General features: G+C 42.7%; 1 protein-coding gene across 1 annotated transcript in view; it reads right to left on the bottom strand.

The window, feature by feature from the left end:
- Positions 1-493: 493 nt before the first annotated feature.
- Positions 494-18,863, bottom strand: part of LOC307130052 (NXPE family member 3-like) — a 54,696-nt gene continuing 36,326 nt past the window's right edge. Inside the window, exons 3-8 of the mRNA XM_079822912.1 lie at positions 12,575-12,967; positions 12,065-12,480; positions 11,897-11,973; positions 11,561-11,764; positions 11,147-11,484; positions 494-1,665 (exon numbers count right to left, since the gene is read on the bottom strand). Of these exons, the coding sequence (XP_079679038.1) occupies positions 1,471-1,665; positions 11,147-11,484; positions 11,561-11,764; positions 11,897-11,973; positions 12,065-12,480; positions 12,575-12,967 (1,623 nt within the window). The 3' untranslated portion in view covers positions 494-1,470. The remainder of the gene's footprint in view (positions 1,666-11,146; positions 11,485-11,560; positions 11,765-11,896; positions 11,974-12,064; positions 12,481-12,574; positions 12,968-18,863) is intronic.

Raw genomic sequence — 18,863 nt, forward strand, 5'->3', positions numbered from 1 at the left:
CAACATTAGATGTAAGTAATTACCTTGACAAACTATACATCATTTAAAAGATCTAAGACTCAAGCTTCCATTTTTGACCTCTGTTTTATTCTCAAAGTCATATAGTGACCGTAATTTGTTAATATGTGTCAGGAGTTATGAATATGAAAACCGCGTCGGTACCTTCTAAAGATTGTAATACCAGCAAAAGGTGATCTCATTCATAAAAACTCCTCTATTCTCGTCATGAAGACTCACAACAAAACAACATCCCTCAGGGCTTTTAGTTCAAAAGTGTGCAGATGAGGAGAAATATTGATAGATTCTCATATGTCTGTGTCAAATTTCTATACAGAGAAGTATTATTATTAGGGCCATCAATCGATTACATTTTAATCTAATTAATTACATACTCTGTGATTAATTAATCTAAATTAATCGCATACATATTTTTTGCTGTGAAAGTATTTTAAATATTTAAATTCAAATGAATCAATGAATAATCAGCATTAGTGACATTAAAGTTCAAAAACTCTTTTATTATTTTCACTGTTCAAATATTGGCCATAACAATAAACAATATGACCTAATATGCTGAGGAAATCAATTAAAAAGTGCTTCAGGAAGAAGATTTTTTTCACTGTACATACAAACAGGGCTTGACATGAACTTTTTTGCTCACCAGCCACTGTGGCTAGTGGTTTTCCAAAGTTACTAGCCACTCCGCATTTTCACTGGCCACAATTTTGCTGGTTAGAAATGACATTTTATATGATAAAAGTTGAATTTGGCATGCTTAAATTACTTTATTTTGAGTAATTTTACTTGATTTAGAAGATTTAAAACCCTGTCACTGTATGATAATTGAAATGAACCGATGACATCAGCATTTTTTCCAGAATGGCTATACAGCTGAATAAAATTATGCTGCATTATTTTCCTGTTTAACACTGTAAAGCTGCTTTGAAACAATCTACATTGTTAAAAGCGCTATATAAATAAAGTTGACTTGACTTGACTTAATCACAATATAGTTTATCTGTTATTAAAAATAAGAACAATGATGCAAATAAAAAAACTGAACAAATACAATATGAAAAAACAATTAACAGTGCTTTACATTTACATCTATTTAACAGAATATTTCAAGACATAATGCAGAAACTGAATAGCCAAATGTAAAAATAATCAGTGCATAGTATTTAGTGTATTAATTACAAATAAACATATCATTAAAAACAGACAACAGGTTTTTCAAGCAAGTCTAAAAAAAAATTTGAATTTGAGGATGATACTGTATAACAAAAATCTCTGACATGTACTAAACCATTCTCTTTTTTTTTTCTTTTTTAAATGGTTGTAGTGGAGATTCAATGAGTGGTTTATAATTTGACAATTTAATTACAGCTCATAACCTAGACATAACCGGAATTATTTTTCTAGTAATAACAGTCATTGAACACAAATTTGTCATGATAATTTAATTTAAATTCAGTACGGACAAATAAAAGAGAGTAAAATGTCAATCTCATTTTTAATGACAATAGGGACAGGATGAATGTTCTCTTCACTGTAGTGACATGAAGTCATTTGCCACACATCTAGAATATGAACCCCAACATCCTGAAAAGCCCAGCGCAGAATTCTGTTCAACTGTAGAGAATACCAGTCACTGCCAAAAATATCCTATTATAGAGACAGAAAAACACAATATCATTCATAAACTTGCATCACAGAGTGGCTTCATTGTATCACTTGGTACTCTATACACTTTTATACACTTTTATCACTTTTATTTATGGAGATATGTTGTCACATCCAGTTCCGTTTAGTAGCGTAATTTATTTTGCACCTGCATTATTGTCAATGGACGGTTGCCAATTTTTTCAAAAAAATTATACTAATTTGAATTTGACAATAAACATAAATATTTCAAATGGTTTATTTAGCATTACACGATAGCCCACCATGTGTGCATTCTTCCATTTTAATGTCCAACATCATGTGAGTGAGGCAATTTTCAGCATTGACTATGTTGCCACAGTCAGTCAAGAGATAAATGAAGATTTGCACACTGTTCAAGTTACTGCTAAGAAGAATTATCGGAATACACTACAATATACGAAAGGGTGTATTCGTGTATAAATGCTATCCCATCATTGCATTCAAATGGATAATCAAACCAGTTTTGAATAATTCACTCTAGGCTGGAAATATTCCTTTATTTGAACAATTTAAATTTGATCAACTTAATGATTTTATTGCAAAGTAGAGTGCATGAAAGCAATACATTTTTTATGGGATGTATGACATTATCTAATTCGGATGGTCTTTAATTTGACGTGTTGTTTGTTTTCTATTTTGAATTTATTAAAATATTTTAAAACGTAATCATACTCTGAAGTATTGCACATGCACATAAAGTAGGCTTCTGCGCTCCCTGTAGCAACTCATGATGTAATAACTGCACATAAATGTAAAAACTGCACATAATGTAAAATGCATTACATTATTATTGTAATAAAATGTTCATAATGTACATAATAAAATCTTGAGCTCATAATGTAATAATGTTACATTATGAGAAATCAATATTGTCATATTGTGATAACTTTTAAAACATACAAAAACATAACAACATAAAACATCTCGGTTAGGTATGAAACTAAGGGAACTTGCGCTGCGTCACTGCTGTGGGAACGCTATACCCACATCTCCATAGGAGCCAGATGCCCGCCTGTGTAAAATTACACACTACGAATCGAGCACTGATGCCCTCGGTGTAGAGCTGAGGTCAAGTTCATAGAACCTCACAAAAAGCTATGCAGTGAGGACAACCCTGCCGCATCACACACTTCTTGAAGGGAAACTCCTGACAATAAAGCCTTAGAAGCAGCCATACTCCTAGTAGAGTGTGACCTTACAGCCAAAGGTGAAGGCTGACCGGCTACGATCACCCACTTGCTCATTCTCTGCTTAGATGCTGGGCACCCCCTTCTAGGTGACCCGAAACATACGAACAGCTGTGCAGTTTTCCTCCACAGGGCAGCTCTGTGGACATAAGCATCTAAAGCTCTCACAGGGCAGAGCAGATTAAGCTTTTCCTGGTCTGACGTCCAAAAGGGAAGATGACAAAAGGCCTGCAGAATAACTGGTCTTACAACATTAGTAGGAACCTTAGGAATCTATCCCAGCCTTTGATGAAGGAAGGCCTCAACCATACCCGGAGAAAATTCCAAGCCCGATGGTACCACCGAAAGAGCTAGAATGTCTCCCATTCTCTTAAGAGACATAATAGCAAAACATTTTTAGTGAAAGAAATGTATCAGGAACTTCTTCAATAGGCTCGAAAAGAGCCTCTGAAAGGCCCTAAAACACAATGGCCAAGTTCCAAGCCTGCACCCAAGAACGTTTCGGTTACATATGTAACGTAAGAGACGTAACGTCAGTGACTGACGAATGGGGGTTTTTCCTAAAAGCCAATCATCTTTGAATTCTTAGAAAACGCCCAATGGCAATGCCAATGCCATGGGGATGCGGAAATTGCATGCGTAACTCCGCCCCACCACGTGGGTATATAAGGGAGTACGCTGGCAAAATCGCATTATGTTTACCTGCTGAGGAGCCAAGACTGAACTCCTGGTCGTTCCAGCGGTACAGCGGACGTGGCAGAGGGACGTTACGTCTCCGTTCCCTCCTCAGGGAACGAGGGTTACATACGTAACCGAGATGTTCCCTTTCGTTCACTCCAAGTAACGTTAGTGACTAACGAATGGGGGTCCCAATGTAATCTTGCCACTCGGCTGTCTTCCAGTGCCCTGCGTAAGTGCGATTGCCCTGTCAGAAGACTAGTACGGACAAAGGACTCCCACTTATCACAGGAATACCAAGGTACACAGGGAGCATATTCCAGGTGGAGATATGCAAAGATGCCTACCCGTAGGGAGCACTTAGAGAGTACACATATGACCCGCTAAGGCAGGGGTGGGCAATTCCAGTCCTCAAGGGCCACTGCCCTGCAGAGTTTAGCTCCAACCCTAATCAAACACACCTGAACCAGCTAATCAATGTCTTCAGGATTACTAAAAGGCTACAGGCAGGTGAGTTTTATCATGGTTGGAGCTAAACTCTGCAGGGCAGTGGCCCTCGAGGACTGGAATTACCCACCCCTGCGCTAAGGGCTGCATATGGAGAACTCTGGGGTACCAGCCAAAGGTGGAATTTTTAACCCCAGGATGGCAAGGGCTTGCCAAGGGAAAGACACCTGCTCAAGGAGGCTTACGGTGGAAATACACATGTGGGGGTCGCCCAGAGGGGAACCATGCACACGGAGGCACCTAGCCTGACACGAGGGTCTGGGCTCGAGAGGGCAGACTTACTGGTGTCAGAGTCGACAGTGCTGGAGGAGCTCAGGGCTTCTGGAAAGCTCCACTCAGAGATTGCAGAATCTTGCGAATGTGTTGGGTATCGCCCAGCCTGCAGCTCTGCAGATGTCTGTCAGCGAAGTGCCATGCGCTAAAGCCCAAGAGGAGGCTACACTGCGGGTGGAGTGAGCCCTGACCTCGAGGGGGCATGGACGCCCTAGCGTCTGGTAAGCCAAAACAATGGTGTCCACTATCCAGTGAGACAACCTTTGCTTTGAGAGAGCCTTTCCCTTCAGCTTCCCACCATAAAAGACAAAGAGTACTGGACAGAGCAGTGCCAAGGCTGGGTCTGCCTCCTCCAAAGGCAGCTCTTGCAGGTTTACCACCTGGTCTCTAAACGGACTGGTGGGAACCTTGGGCACATATCCAGGCTGGGGTCTCAGGATCACGGGAGAATTAGCCGGCCCGAACTCAAGGCACACTTTGTCAACCGAAAATGCCTGCAGGTCCCCTACCATCTTGATGGAGGCCAAAGCGATCAGGAGCACTGTCTTCGTTGACAGGCACCTAAAATCAACCGACCGCAATGGCTCGACGGTAGCCCTCTGCAGCACATCTAAGACTACTGCGAGGTCCCAAGAGGACAGCAAGGAGGATTTAGTCTCCTGGCTCGCCTCAGGAACCTGTTGACCAGGTCGTGCTGACTTACCTGTTTGTTCTCCACGAGGTCATGGTAGAGTGATATAGCGGCCACGTAAACCTTCAGGGTGGAAGGAGACAGCCTTCAATCCAACCCTACTTGGAGAAATGAGAGCACAGACCCGATCGGGCATTTCCAGGGGTCTTCTTGGCGAGAAGGACACCAGGTGATGAAGAGGTTCCACTTCAACGCATAGGCGTGTCGAGTAGACTATGCCCTAGCAGAGGTGATGGTAGCCACCACCTGAGGTGGTAGGGTACTCAAACCTGCCACGTCCCATCCAGGAGCCACACGTGGAGGTTCCAAAGATCGGGATGCGGGTGCCAAAGAGTGCTCCGTCTCTGAGAGAGAAGGTCCTTCCTCAGAGAAATCGGCCAGGGAGGGGCTGTTGCAAGGAGCACGAGTTCTGAGAACCAGGTCCGGCCGTGCTAGTACGGGGCGACCAAAAGGACCTGCTCCTTGTCCTCCCTGATCGTGCACAGTACCCGTGCAAGAAGGCTCACTGCGGGGAACGCATACTTGCGTAGACCCCGCGGCCAGCTGTGCGCCAGTGCATCCGTGCATCCGCCAGTGCATCCCTCGATCAGGGAGTAAAACAGGCGGCAGTTTGAAGAGTCATGGGAGGCAAACAGATCTACCTGTGCGTCGCCGAACTGTTCCCAAATCAGCTGGACCATCTTTGGATGGAGTCTCCATTCTCCAAGGAAGTGGCTGAAACTGTGAGAGCTCGTCTGCTACACGGTTTAGTTCTCCCGGGATGTGGACCGCACGAAGGGACCTCAGATGCTTCTGACTCCATAAGACGAGATGGCGTGTGAGTTGACACATACGGCGGGACCGCAGACCACCCTGGTGGTTGATGTACGCTACAGTGGCTGTGTAGTCTGACCAGACTAGTACATGTTGACCAGCATGTTGAAGCAGTGCAGGGCGAACCGTACTGCCAGCAACTCAGGGCAACTGACATGCAGGAGGCGCCGGGGTCCTGTCCAGGAGCCAGTGGCAGCATGTCCATTGCAAATGTCACCCCAGCCCGTGGTGGAGGCATCTGTTGATACAACAACATGCCTGGAAACTTGTTCTAAGGGAACACCTGCCTGTAGAAAGCTGAGGTTCAACCACAGGGTGAGGGTCTGCAGGCAGGCCAGAGTCAGTGGCCCATCACTGGCCCATCGTGCTGCCGGAGTGGGGCAAGGGCTGCCTCGACAATCTTCATGAAGACGCAAGGGGACAGAGCTGGCCCGAATGGGAGGACAGCGTACTGACATGCCCGCCCCTCGAAAGCAAACTGTAAGATCGATCTGTCGAGGTAGGGTGGAGACATGGAAGTAGGCGTCCTTCAGGTTGATTGCTGCAAACCAATCGGCTGGACGAACGCATTCGAAAAGGCGTTTCGCTGTCAACATCTTGAACGGAAGCCTGTAAAGGGATCGGTTCAGGACGCGCAGATCCAGGATTGGTCATAACCCACCGGTTTTCTTGGGTACAATGAAGTAGGGGCTGTAGAAGCCGGACTTCATTTCGGCTGGAGGGACAGGCTCGATCGCACCCTTCGCCAGTAGGGCGGCAATCTCTGCATGCATGACAGGGACATTGGGCCCCACCATGGTGTAACGGACTCCCCGGCCTGCGTGAACTGAATCGAATAGCCGAGCCTGATGGTCTTCGCGACCCAGCGGGACAGTCTGGGAAGCTCTAGCCAGGCTCCCAAGAACTGCACCAGTGGGGTCATTTGGACCACAGACGTACCCCGGGTGGGGCAGTGAGGCAGTGTGACTGGCCCAGACGCAGGAGGAATAGCGCCCCGCGGCTGCGACCTGACAGAGGAGACCAGGGAAGGAAGTGTGTTCCACTGGGGAATGCCCTGAGAGGAGGTTGGCGACAGAGAGGGATGAGAGTGGCGGGATGAGAGCACCGCCTGGGGCGGTGTACACTGCCGTCACCGGTCTCTGGGGGCTCAGAGATGGGGACATGAGTTCTTTCCAGGCACCGCTAGCCCGGGGGCAAGCAGCACAAGGATTTCCCCCCGGCCCTCCACCAGGGGAAGGAGAGATGCTGCTACCATCCCCTGGAAAGAACTGGAACCCTTCTCTGAGTTGTCCGCGTCAAGAATGCTACAGCGCCTGGCGTTAGGCAGGCTGCCGGACTGGAGCGGACTGGGTGGCATCCTGCAACCACCTCCACGGCGTGGCCCAGGTGAAGATGAGGGGCATGATAACATGCTCAAAGGTGTTATCGTTGTTTTTACAAATCATTTACTACTAATAATATTATTATCCGTGTGGAGACATTTCCCCACAAAGTAGGGAATACCAGGACACACACACACACACACACACACACCACACACACACACACACACACACACACACACACACACACACACACACACCACACACACACACACACACACACACACACACACACACACACACACACACACACACACACACACACACACACACACACACACACACACACACACACACACACAGGCAGCATATACACTTCATTATTGAATCACACTGTCTTCACAACAGTTTGTGTTGGTTGTAGTCAGATGACTTTAGCTGTAGTGGTCACACTGCTAGCCTACATTGTACTACTGAAGAAATAATCTTTAAATAAATAATCTTTTAATTGTTTTACAATATTTCATCTTTAATATTAATGAGTTTGTCTGGAATTTATCATTTTTATATTTTTATATATTTTTATATTTTTACGTTGCATTTATTTGGTTCTTTGTTCAATGTCAGACCATTGTTTGTCGTATAGGTCATAGTTTGACTCTTAAAAGGTGAAGACCCAAATCTATGCATGTTTTGTAAGATTCTCCTCTCTCCGTTAAACGTGTTTTGTTGGACTGTCCTGGGTTAAAACAAGAATGCTCTTTTATCAAGTTATTTCACTTAAGGACTTATTTAGTAAGATTATGCATGAAAAGGTTTTGGATTTTTTTTTAATCATAAGTTGATTATACAAATCTTGTATATGACTTGTCATGTTTGTTTGCTTGTTTTTATTGTATTTATATGATATTTGTATTTTTGTATTTTAATTTTTGCCATGAATATAGCCTTAGATGCTGACATGGCATTAAATAAAACAATCTGTATTCTATTATTTTATTTTTATTATTAAAATGTCTGCATAAGAGTTAACTCTAATCTGTGCAAACATTAAACTTTGCTGAAATTAAAAATCTTGATTTGGTCTCTACACTTCGTTCTGGTAACTCTGCTAAACTATAATTACAAAAACTAAAACTGAAACGAAATACATAAAAATGTGTTTACAAAATAAAAATTAAACTAAAACTAGCAAAACAATTTATAAAACTAACCAAAACTAAACTGAAATTTGTTGCATAATTGAAAACGATAATAAAATAAAAACTAATTTAATAATGCAAAACTATAATAACCTTGGATGGTAGACACCATCACTTCCGCTAGAGCCCCCTCTACGAGGCGCCTCTATGCGTTGAAGTGGAACCTGTTAGTCGATCGGTGCTCTTCTCGCCGAGAAGACCCCTGAAGATGTTCGATCAGTTCTGTGCTTTCCTTCCTACAAGCACGTTCTGATCGTCAGGTTCCTGAGGGGGGTGAGGAGACTAAATCCGCCTTGCCCTCCCTCTATACCCTCTTGGGACTTAACTCTGGTGCTAATCGCACTGCAGAGAGCGCTCTTTGAGCCTTTGCTTTCAGCTGAGTTAAAAATTCTGTCTCTGAAGGCAGTACTCTTGACTGCATTGGCCTCCATCAAGAGGGTAGGGGACCTGCAGGCATTTTCGGTCGACGAATCGTGCCTGGAATTCGGGCCTGGTAACGCTCATGTAATCCTGAGACCCTGGCCTGGATATGTGCCCAAGGTTCCAACCACTCCCTTCCAGGACCAGGTGGTGAGCCTGCAAGCGCTGCCTTCTGTCTGGTCCGCACCCTGTGGACTTGCATTGGACAGAACGCAAAGCTTTCCGTACGGAGTTACGGAGGCCAGCAGAAGGGAAAGGCTGTCTCCAAGCAGAGGATGGTCCACTGGATAGTGGATGCCATCGTCTTAGCGTATGAAGCCCAAGACGTGCCCTGCCCGCTCGGGTTAAGAGCCCACTCCACTAGGGGTGTAGCTTCTTCCTGGGCGCTGGCTCGTGGCGCCTCGCTGACAGATATTTGTAGAGCTGCGGGCTGGGAGAAACCTAACACGTTCGCTAGATTTTATAGCCTCCGTGTAGAGCCGGTATCTTCCTGTGTGCTCACTTCCCATAGTCAGTAACACCGAAGTGCCTGTTCTAAGTGTCGGCTTGCTGCGCCATTCTCTTCCCCTTGTAACGGATATGTGCGCTTATTTGCTCCAGGAGAGTTCCCCAGAATGGCGAACCCTGTCGAGTCCTCCGGCACGCCAGGTTTAACACTCGTATGCATTGGTGGAACTTGTGTTAGGCTGGGTTCCGTATGTTGTGACCCCCACGGCGGTCCCAGATGTGTATTCTTCCACGGTACGGCGAGCCTGTGTCTTTCCCTCTGTCGTCTCAGTACGGTGTTGTTCCCCCGCCTATAAGGGCCGGGGTCACCCCTGGGACTTCCGTATGTTGTACTGCCCAAGGCCAGTCCATACGGGTATTCTCCACATGGTAACTCCCTCTGGGCATGATGTGGCTTCCGCAGCGGCCCCTCCGGGCACGCTTTCCCAGCGCAATAGCCTGCTGAGTAGGTCTTGCTGAACAGCAGCAGTGACTCTCCTTGCGTGAGTTTTCCCGCCCGGAACAGACGGGGTCTGAGGGGCTCTTCGCTGGGAGCTGGAAGGGGATCCCCCCAAAGGGATCCCAATTCTTCGGTGACGTCTGACATACGTCGAACGTGACCAAATGAAAGGGAACGTCTTGGTTACGTATGGTATCCCTCGTTCCCTGAAGGAGGGAACGGAGACGTACGTCCCATCGCCACAGTTGCTGTACCATCACTGCATGGCCGAGTCACTAGTTCGGCTCCTCAGTGAAAAACAATAGTGCGCTGCTCTCACTTCCTGTTTATACCCGCAGCGCGGTGCGGAACGCAAGATGCAAATCTCGCACGCCAATGGCCCATTGGCCTGTTCTCTATCTCTATCTCCCTGAAGTGATCCCAATTCGTCGGTGACGTCCGACGTACGTCTCCGTTCCCTCCTTCAGGGAACGAGGGTTACCATACGTAACCGAGATGTTTTCTGTTATTGTCCCGTTTACTGGTTGTTCTGTTTTATAGTCAAGAGTGTTTTTTTTTCTAGTTCTTTTGTTGAATAAAAACTTTACTGCTGCACTTAGATCCTCTCTCTCATCGTTCATTGCAATCGTGTGTGACGGTAGTAGTAGTATCAGTACTCTGGTGGATTTTGTAGGCAGGTTAAGACTGGATTTAGATTTGTAAAATGTATGTAAAGGAATGCCAATAGTGAAGTGACCCATACTTGGAATTTGTGCTCTGCATTTAACCCATCCAAGTGCACACACACAGTAGTGAACACACACACACCCAGAGCAGAGAGCAGCCCTATTGCTGCGGCGCCCGGGGACTTTGCATGAATATTTAAATGTTGCATTTTGTTATAGTTTAAAGACTGGATTTAGATTTTTTTTTTTTATCTACTATGAGGGAATATTAATATTCTTTTGTTATAAGCTAATCCAATTATGACAGGCTATTATAATTTTGGTAAATTTATAATGTAATACATTTCTCATAACATAATAATTATTACATTACGAACATTTTATTACAATAATAATGTAATACTTATTACATTATGTGCAGTTTTTACATGATATGCAGTTATTACATTATGAGTTGCTACACTCCCCTTTAAATCATGAAATATGTGCCGCAATAACATGACACCATTTTTCATTTAACATCATCCCCAATTAATGATAGTAAACTGATGTGTTTATGGCATTATGGCAAACTGAGGTTGATGTGTTTAGATGAAATATCTGTTATTAACTGTACATCAATACATAACAACAATCCTGTGCTACGGGAACTGCCGTTGATACAGGCTACAGAGGAACATATTTTATGCTACTATTTGAAGCTTCCGCTTTTGAAGTGACAAAAGCCTATAACATTACCTTATAGCCAGTGTTGACAGTCTTGATTATAACAGTAGTAGCAGGTGCGCGCTGTAACAAGGCTAGAACAGCTTTGCGGACCCTCAACACTCTATGGGTGAAGAAATCCAGAGGGTATGTGGAGAAATGGGCCCCCAGATTGAACACAAGGACAGTGTCGGATCCTCCAGCCAGGTTATTGATCTCATTACTCATGTAGTGCAGATTAGAAAATACTGCTTTCTTAGTGCGTAAAGGAACGCCGTGAGGCCTCCAGCATAAGTCAATTTTGTTCGCCACATCCACTGCTATGAGTGGCCCAAAGAAATATGGTTTGTTGAAAAACTTCTGCTCCAGGGCTGAAAAGCAGACCCACAATTACTGCATTTATAAACTGTATACCATATAATTCTAATTAACAAATAAGCAACTCACTTGGTAATGTTTCCACAAGGAATTCAAACCACTGTTTTGAAGTAGAGTCTCCCATCATGTAGATGTGTTTGTCTTTCAGGCAGTCTGTTGTCGCTTGGGTTGTAAAATGGCGGGCGCTACAGACAAATGAAGTCCACACATCATTCAGGTAAAAGCCAGCCGGAACTGGAGTGTGTAAACCAGGACGACATTTCTCTGTAACATCTGCAGGACGAATAAATGTAGGTTCTGTCAAATGTATACGTTTTTAAAAAGGAGATTTTATTTGACTTGAAAATTGATTATGTGCAACACATTTCCCATTATTCTGCTGGGTTAAGCTATTGACCAACATACCAATAGTTCCATTTCCATCAGATTGAAAAATGTTTATGATCCTTTTATCTCCATTAATACCTTTGTTAGATTGCTCCCTGCCAAAGAGAACATGGCTGTCATAATTCCCTTCCATCAATGCATCAAATAGATCAAATACACAGTCAATCAAAAGTTTGTTAATCTCACATGAGCAATTTCTCCTCATCAGTCAGGGGGTTTTTATAACCACCCAAAGAGGTGTACACAAGGGCCTTGCATGGCAGTGATTTGGGTGTCTGACAGAGCCAAGTTTCTCCAGTAGGTGGATCGATGTATTCACAGCAGCAGTCTCCTGTTCTCATACGCTCTAGTCCATTCTTGTCCCACTTTATATTACACACCATTGTTTCAGCCAGCCAGGTATTATTTGGTCCTGATCCCTCATAATGTCCATAGAAAAACACTCTGTCAGCGTCAGTATCTGTGAGATGCTTCAGGAGCTGCACAACTTCACTGGAGTGAATTAGACGCACAGCCACCAGTGCCTCTCCGACCCACGGCAGGAGGAAGCGTACAGAGTAGGAGCCATTGAGCAGGTCTACCACCTCCCCAAAAACACTGGCCTGTGACAGAGGCACATTTTCAGTATAACTCTCTATGACACAAGCAGCAGATTAGATCATGTTAAGTACATCATGTGTAAAAAAAATCACTGACCTTAGTTTTGTCCCAGAACAGCTTGGCTTGAAAAAAGTCACCTCCGTAACCCTTGGATTTGTTGCCAAAGTCCTTTGCGTGCACAGTAACAAAAAGTTCCTCCCCTATTTGATAGCTCTCTTTCAGGTCCTGAATGATGAATTCAGTGTGGTCTGGACTAGTCGTCATGGACACATTTGTGATTGCTCTGTCAGGCCTGGGCCAGTAAAGAGCCCTCTGTAACCTGGAGTAGTCATATAAAGTGATACCGAATTCAGAGTAAAATGAGATTGACTCTTCTGAAGTGAGTACTGAAGGAGAAGAGGAATTTGTATGGAGGCCGGCAAAGTGCAGAGAGAAAAAGCTGGGTGGAGGGTGTTTCTTCCTTGCATTACCTATATAAGACCATATGACCTACAAATACACAAAATATTGTTGTTAATCAAAAGTTTTGTCTTCAATAGTTTTGACTACAATCATGCTTGTAGATTACTAAACTAAACTTCTAGGGTTATGTACATAACCCTGATTCCCTGAGAAGGGAACGAGACACAGCGGCATAACGTTGATGCTATGGGAACGGCATACGGTGTGACCTGTGTCTGAATTATGCATGGAACATGGCAATTGATTGGCAGACGGCAGTCCTATAAAAAAATGATTCTAAACAGCATGGGTCTCACATAAGCATGCATTTTTACCCGATGATTTGAATGATTTCATGCATAAACAGTATACCTATGATAGACCTTATGGTCCACTCGTTGCGTTCTTTCTTCCGGGTTGTTATTCCACACACAGCACAAAGGAAAAATATCTACTTTTTTTTATGAAGGAACTGTTATGACATCCACTCCAAACATTACAAAGTTCACGATAGCTTTCGTTCACACTGTAATTTCACTTCACCTAATTACTCTTCAACAGTGGACTAGCCGACGTTGTCAAAGGTTTCATCTTTGCAATGCAATTGGATCCCGTAAGTCTATGCATCACATAATATTTTGCATAGGCTCGTATGAATCAAGATCAATTTAACTAAAATATTGATATGCAAATTACTACCAAGCAAACATGTGACGTAAAATAGTCTGTCATGTCTCTATAACGTCCGTCAGTTCAGGCCCACCTTTGCACGTCTGTGCAACGTGCAAAACTGGTTCGGTATCTGAACGTCTGACAAGGGACACCCTTTGGATGTCTGTGGACGTGCAAAACTGGTTCAATATCTGAACGTCTGACAAGGGACACCCTTTGGATGTCTGTGGACGTGCAAAACTGGTTCAATATCTGGATGTCTGACTAGAACCCGCTATGGATGTCTGTGGACGTGCAAAACTGGTTCAATATCTGGACGTCTGACTAGGACCCCCTATGGACGTCTGTGGACGTGCAAAACTTGTTCAATATCTGGACGTCTGACTAGGACCCCCTATGGACGTCTGTGGACGTGCAAAACTGGTTCAATATCTGGACGTCTGACTAGGACCCCCTATGGACGTCTGTGGACGTGCAAAACTAGTTCAATATCTGGACGTCTGACTAGGACCCCCTATGGACGTCTGTGGACGTGCAAAACTGGTTCAATATCTGGACGTCTGACTAGGATCCCCTATGGACGTCTGTGGATGTGCCAAATTTGTATAATTTCTGAACGTCTGACTAGGACCCTTTTGGGACGTCTGTGGACGTATGAATCTGGTTCAATATCGAACATCTGAATAGGGACCCTTACTGTGGTTGTTTGTGGATGTGCAAGAAAGCCAGGACTCCTTTTGGACAGAAGACTATTTCAGTATCTGAACCAATCTGAAACGTGTCATTGTGAAATGTAAAAAGTATTTTGACAAATCACACAAAATACTGTTAAATAAATACATTTAAAAAAATAATCAAATTATTATGAAAATAGGAAATTATATTTGATATTAAGTTGATATTATGCAATCATGGCAAAATTATTCAATTATTTACAATTTCTTTAATATATGGATTGAGAAATGCAAACTTTCTGGGAAATTTCTGAAAAAAAAAATATTGGTGAAATATTGCCCAATTTTAATAGCAAAAGTGCATGTACACATAATTTCCAGCATTAAAAGCAATTCAGTAGAATTGGAACCCACTATCAAGAGATCTTGCACACAGGGTTGAGCCCACAATGAGCCTACAATTTCACTGATTTATATTGAATTTTTCTTTTTTTGAAGTTTGAAGGATCATATGTGTATTTTATATATATATATATATATATATATTTTTTGTAAAGACTCCTAATTCAATGCTGATTTAGCACATATATCATCATTTAGCACACTGCAGTTATTAATATTAGTTTGAGCATGTCCTGATGTCATTGGATGACACTGAATACTGTACTGATATAGCAAATACATGTTTATATGTGTGAGATCATATGTGCTAAATAAATCAGCATTGTTTTTCAGTGAAATGTCCCTTCAAATAAGTAAATTAATGAATTGTTACATTTTAGCACACACATATAGCAAAGGCATGTGGCCCACTTTTGGTATAAATCTGGCACAGCTGTTGCAGATGTGGGCCAAACCTCTATTTTGACTAATTTTGGTATGTGGAATTCATTTCTGCCATTGATATGACCATATTGGGTGATTTTTGACCTTGACAGGGCATGGTCAAGGTCGTTTTCTATTTCTACAGCGAGCTGCAGGATGTTTTGCCTTCTCCCTCTGACACCAACAGTATATGGAAGTCAATGGGGCAAAAACAGCCACGAGGAGTAAATGAGGGATAACATTTTTTAATCTGATGCTGCACAAAAACTAACAATGCATCAAAGCCAAATTTGATAGTTGTTCATGCAGTAAGATAGTGGATAGTTGTCCACGCAGTAAGATAGTGGATAGTTGTCCACGCAGTAAGATAGTGGATAGTTGTTCATGCAGTAAGATAGTGGATAGTTGTTAGTTGATAGTTGCCCACGCAGTAAGATAGTGGATAGTTGTCCACGCAGTAAGATAGTGGATAGTTGTCCACGCAGTAAGATAGTGGATAGTTGTTCATGCAGTAAGATAGTGGATAGTTGTTCATGCAGTAAGATAGTGGATAGTTGTTCATGCAGTAAGATAGTGGATAGTTGTTCATGCAGTAAGATAGTGGATAGTTGTTCATGCAGTAAGATAGTGGATAGTTGTTCATGCAGTAAGATAGTGAATAGTTGTTCATGCAGTAAGATAGTGAATAGTTGTTCATGCAGTAAGATAGTGAATAGTTGTTCATGCAGTAAGATAGTGGATAGTTGTTAGTTGATAGTTGCCCACGCAGTAAGATAGTGGATAGTTGTCCATGCAGTAAGATAGTGGATAGTTGTCCATGCAGTAAGATAGTTGATAGTTGCCCACGCAGTAAGATAGTGGATAGTTGTTCATGCAGTAAGATAGTGGATAGTTGTTCATGCAGTAAGATAGTGGATAGTTGTTCATGCAGTAAGATAGTGGATAGTTGTCCATGCAGTAAGATAGTTGATAGTTGCCCACGCAGTAAGATAGTGGATAGTTGTTCATGCAGTAAGATAGTGGATAGTTGTTCATGCAGTAAGATAGTGGATAGTTGTTCATGCAGTAAGATAGTGGATAGTTGTTCATGCAGTAAGATAGTGGATAGTTGTTCATGCAGTAAGATAGTGGATAGTTGTTCATGCAGTAAGATAGTGGATAGTTGTTCATGCAGTAAGATAGTGGATAGTTGTTCATGCAGTAAGATAGTGGATAGTTGTTCATGCAGTAAGATGGTGGATAGTTGTTCATGCAGTAAGATACTGGATAGTTGCCCATGCAGTAAGATAGTGAATAGTTGCCCACGCAGTAAGATAGTGGATAGTTGTTCATGCAGTAAGATGGTGGATAGTTGTTCATGCAGTAAGATACTGGATAGTTGCCCATGCAGTAAGATAGTGAATAGTTGCCCACGCAGTAAGATAGTTGATAGTTTTTCATGCAGTAAGATGGTGGATAGTTGTTCATGCAGTAAGATAGTGAATAGTTGTTCATGCAGTAAGATAGTGGATAGTTGTTAGTTGATAGTTGCCCACGCAGTAAGATAGTTGATAGTTTTTCATGCAGTAAGATGGTGGATAGTTGTTCATGCAGTAAGATGGTGGATAGTTGTTCATGCAGTAAGATAGTGAATAGTTGTTCATGCAGTAAGATAGTGGATAGTTGTTAGTTGATAGTTGCCCACGCAGTAAGATAGTGGATAGTTGTTCATGCAGTAAGATAGTGGATAGTTGTTCATGCAGTAAGATAGTGGATAGTTGTTCATGCAGTAAGATAGTGGATAGTTGTTAATGCAGTAAGATAGTGGATAGTTGTTCATGCAGTAAGATAGTGGATAGTTGTTCATGCAGTAAGATAGTGGATAGTTGTTCATGCAGTAAGATAGTGGATAGTTGTTCATGCAGTAAGATAGTGAATAGTTGTTCATGCAGTAAGATAGTGAATAGTTGTTCATGCAGTAAGATAGTGGATAGTTGTTAGTTGATAGTTGCCCACGCAGTAAGATAGTGGATAGTTGTTCATGCAGTAAGATAGTGGATAGTTGTCCATGCAGTAAGATAGTTGATAGTTGCCCACGCAGTAAGATAGTGGATAGTTGTTCATGCAGTAAGATAGTGGATAGTTGTTCATGCAGTAAGATAGTGGATAGTTGTTCATGCAGTAAGATAGTGGATAGTTGTTCATGCAGTAAGATAGTGGATAGTTGTTCATGCAGTAAGATAGTGGATAGTTGTTCATGCAGTAAGATAGTGGATAGTTGTTCATGCAGTAAGATAGTGGATAGTTGTTCATGCAGTAAGATAGTGGATAGTTGTTCATGCAGTAAGATGGTGGATAGTTGTTCATGCAGTAAGATACTGGATAGTTGCCCATGCAGTAAGATAGTGAATAGTTGCCCACGCAGTAAGATAGTGGATAGTTGTCCATGCAGTAAGATAGTTGATAGTTTTTCATGCAGTAAGATGGTGGATAGTTGTTCATGCAGTAAGATGGTGGATAGTTGTCCACGCAGTAAGATACTGGATAGTTGCCCATGCAGTAAGATAGTGAATAGTTGCCCACGCAGTAAGATAGTTGATAGTTTTTCATGCAGTAAGATGGTGGATAGTTGTTCATGCAGTAAGATACTGGATAGTTGTTCATGCAGTAAGATAGTGAATAGTTGCCCACGCAGTAAGATACTGGATAGTTGCCCACGCAGTAAGATAGTGGATAGTTGTTCATGCAGTAAGATAGTGGATAGTTGTTCATGCAGTAAGATAGTGGATAGTTGTTCATGCAGTAAGATAGTGGATAGTTGTCCACGCAGTAAGATAGTGGATAGTTGTTCATGCAGTAAGATAGTGGATAGTTGCCCACGCAGTAAGATAGTGGATAGTTGTTCATGCAGTAAGATAGTGGATAGTTGCCCATGCAGTAAGATAGTGGATAGTTGTTCATGCAGTAAGATAGTGGATAGTTGCCCACGCAGTAAGATAGTGGATAGTTGTTCATGCAGTAAGATAGTTGATAGTTGTTCATGCAGTAAGATAGTGGATAGTTGTCCACGCAGTAAGATAGTGGATAGTTACCCACGCAGTAAGATAGTGGATAGTTGTTCATGCAGTAAGATAGTGGATAGTTGCCCACGCAGTAAGATAGTGGATAGTTGTTCATGCAGTAAGATAGTGGATAGTTGCCCACGCAGTAAGATAGTGGATAGTTGTTCATGCAGTAAGATAGTGGATAGTTGTCCACGCAGTAAGATAGTGGATAGTTGCCCATGCAGTAAGATAGTGGATAGTTGCCCACGCAGTAAGATAGTGGATAGTTGTTCATGCAGTAAGATAGTGGATAGTTGCCCACGCAGTAAGATAGTGGATAGTTGTTCATGCAGTAAGATAGTGGATAGTTGTCCACGCAGTAAGATAGTGGATAGTTGCCCATGCAGTAGGATAGTGGATAGTTGCCCACGCAGTAAGATAGTGGATAGTTGTTCATGCAGTAAGATAGTGGATAGTTGCCCACGCAGTAAGATAGTGGATAGATGTTCATGCAGTAAGATAGTGGATAGTTGTTCATGCAGTAAGATAGTGGATAGTTGTTCATGCAGTAAGATAGTGGATAGTTGTCCACGCAGTAAGATAGTGGATAGTTGCCCACGCAGTAAGATAGTGGATAGTTGTTCATGCAGTAAGATAGTGGATAGTTGCCCACGCAGTAAGATAGTGGATAGTTGTTCGTGGAGTAAGATAGTGGATAGTTGTTCATGCAGTAAGATAGTGGATAGTTGT

The sequence above is a fragment of the Gobio gobio genome, assembly GCF_949357685.1.
Source record: "Gobio gobio genome assembly, chromosome: 8".
In the NCBI taxonomy this organism is placed as follows: Eukaryota; Metazoa; Chordata; class Actinopteri; order Cypriniformes; family Gobionidae; genus Gobio; species Gobio gobio.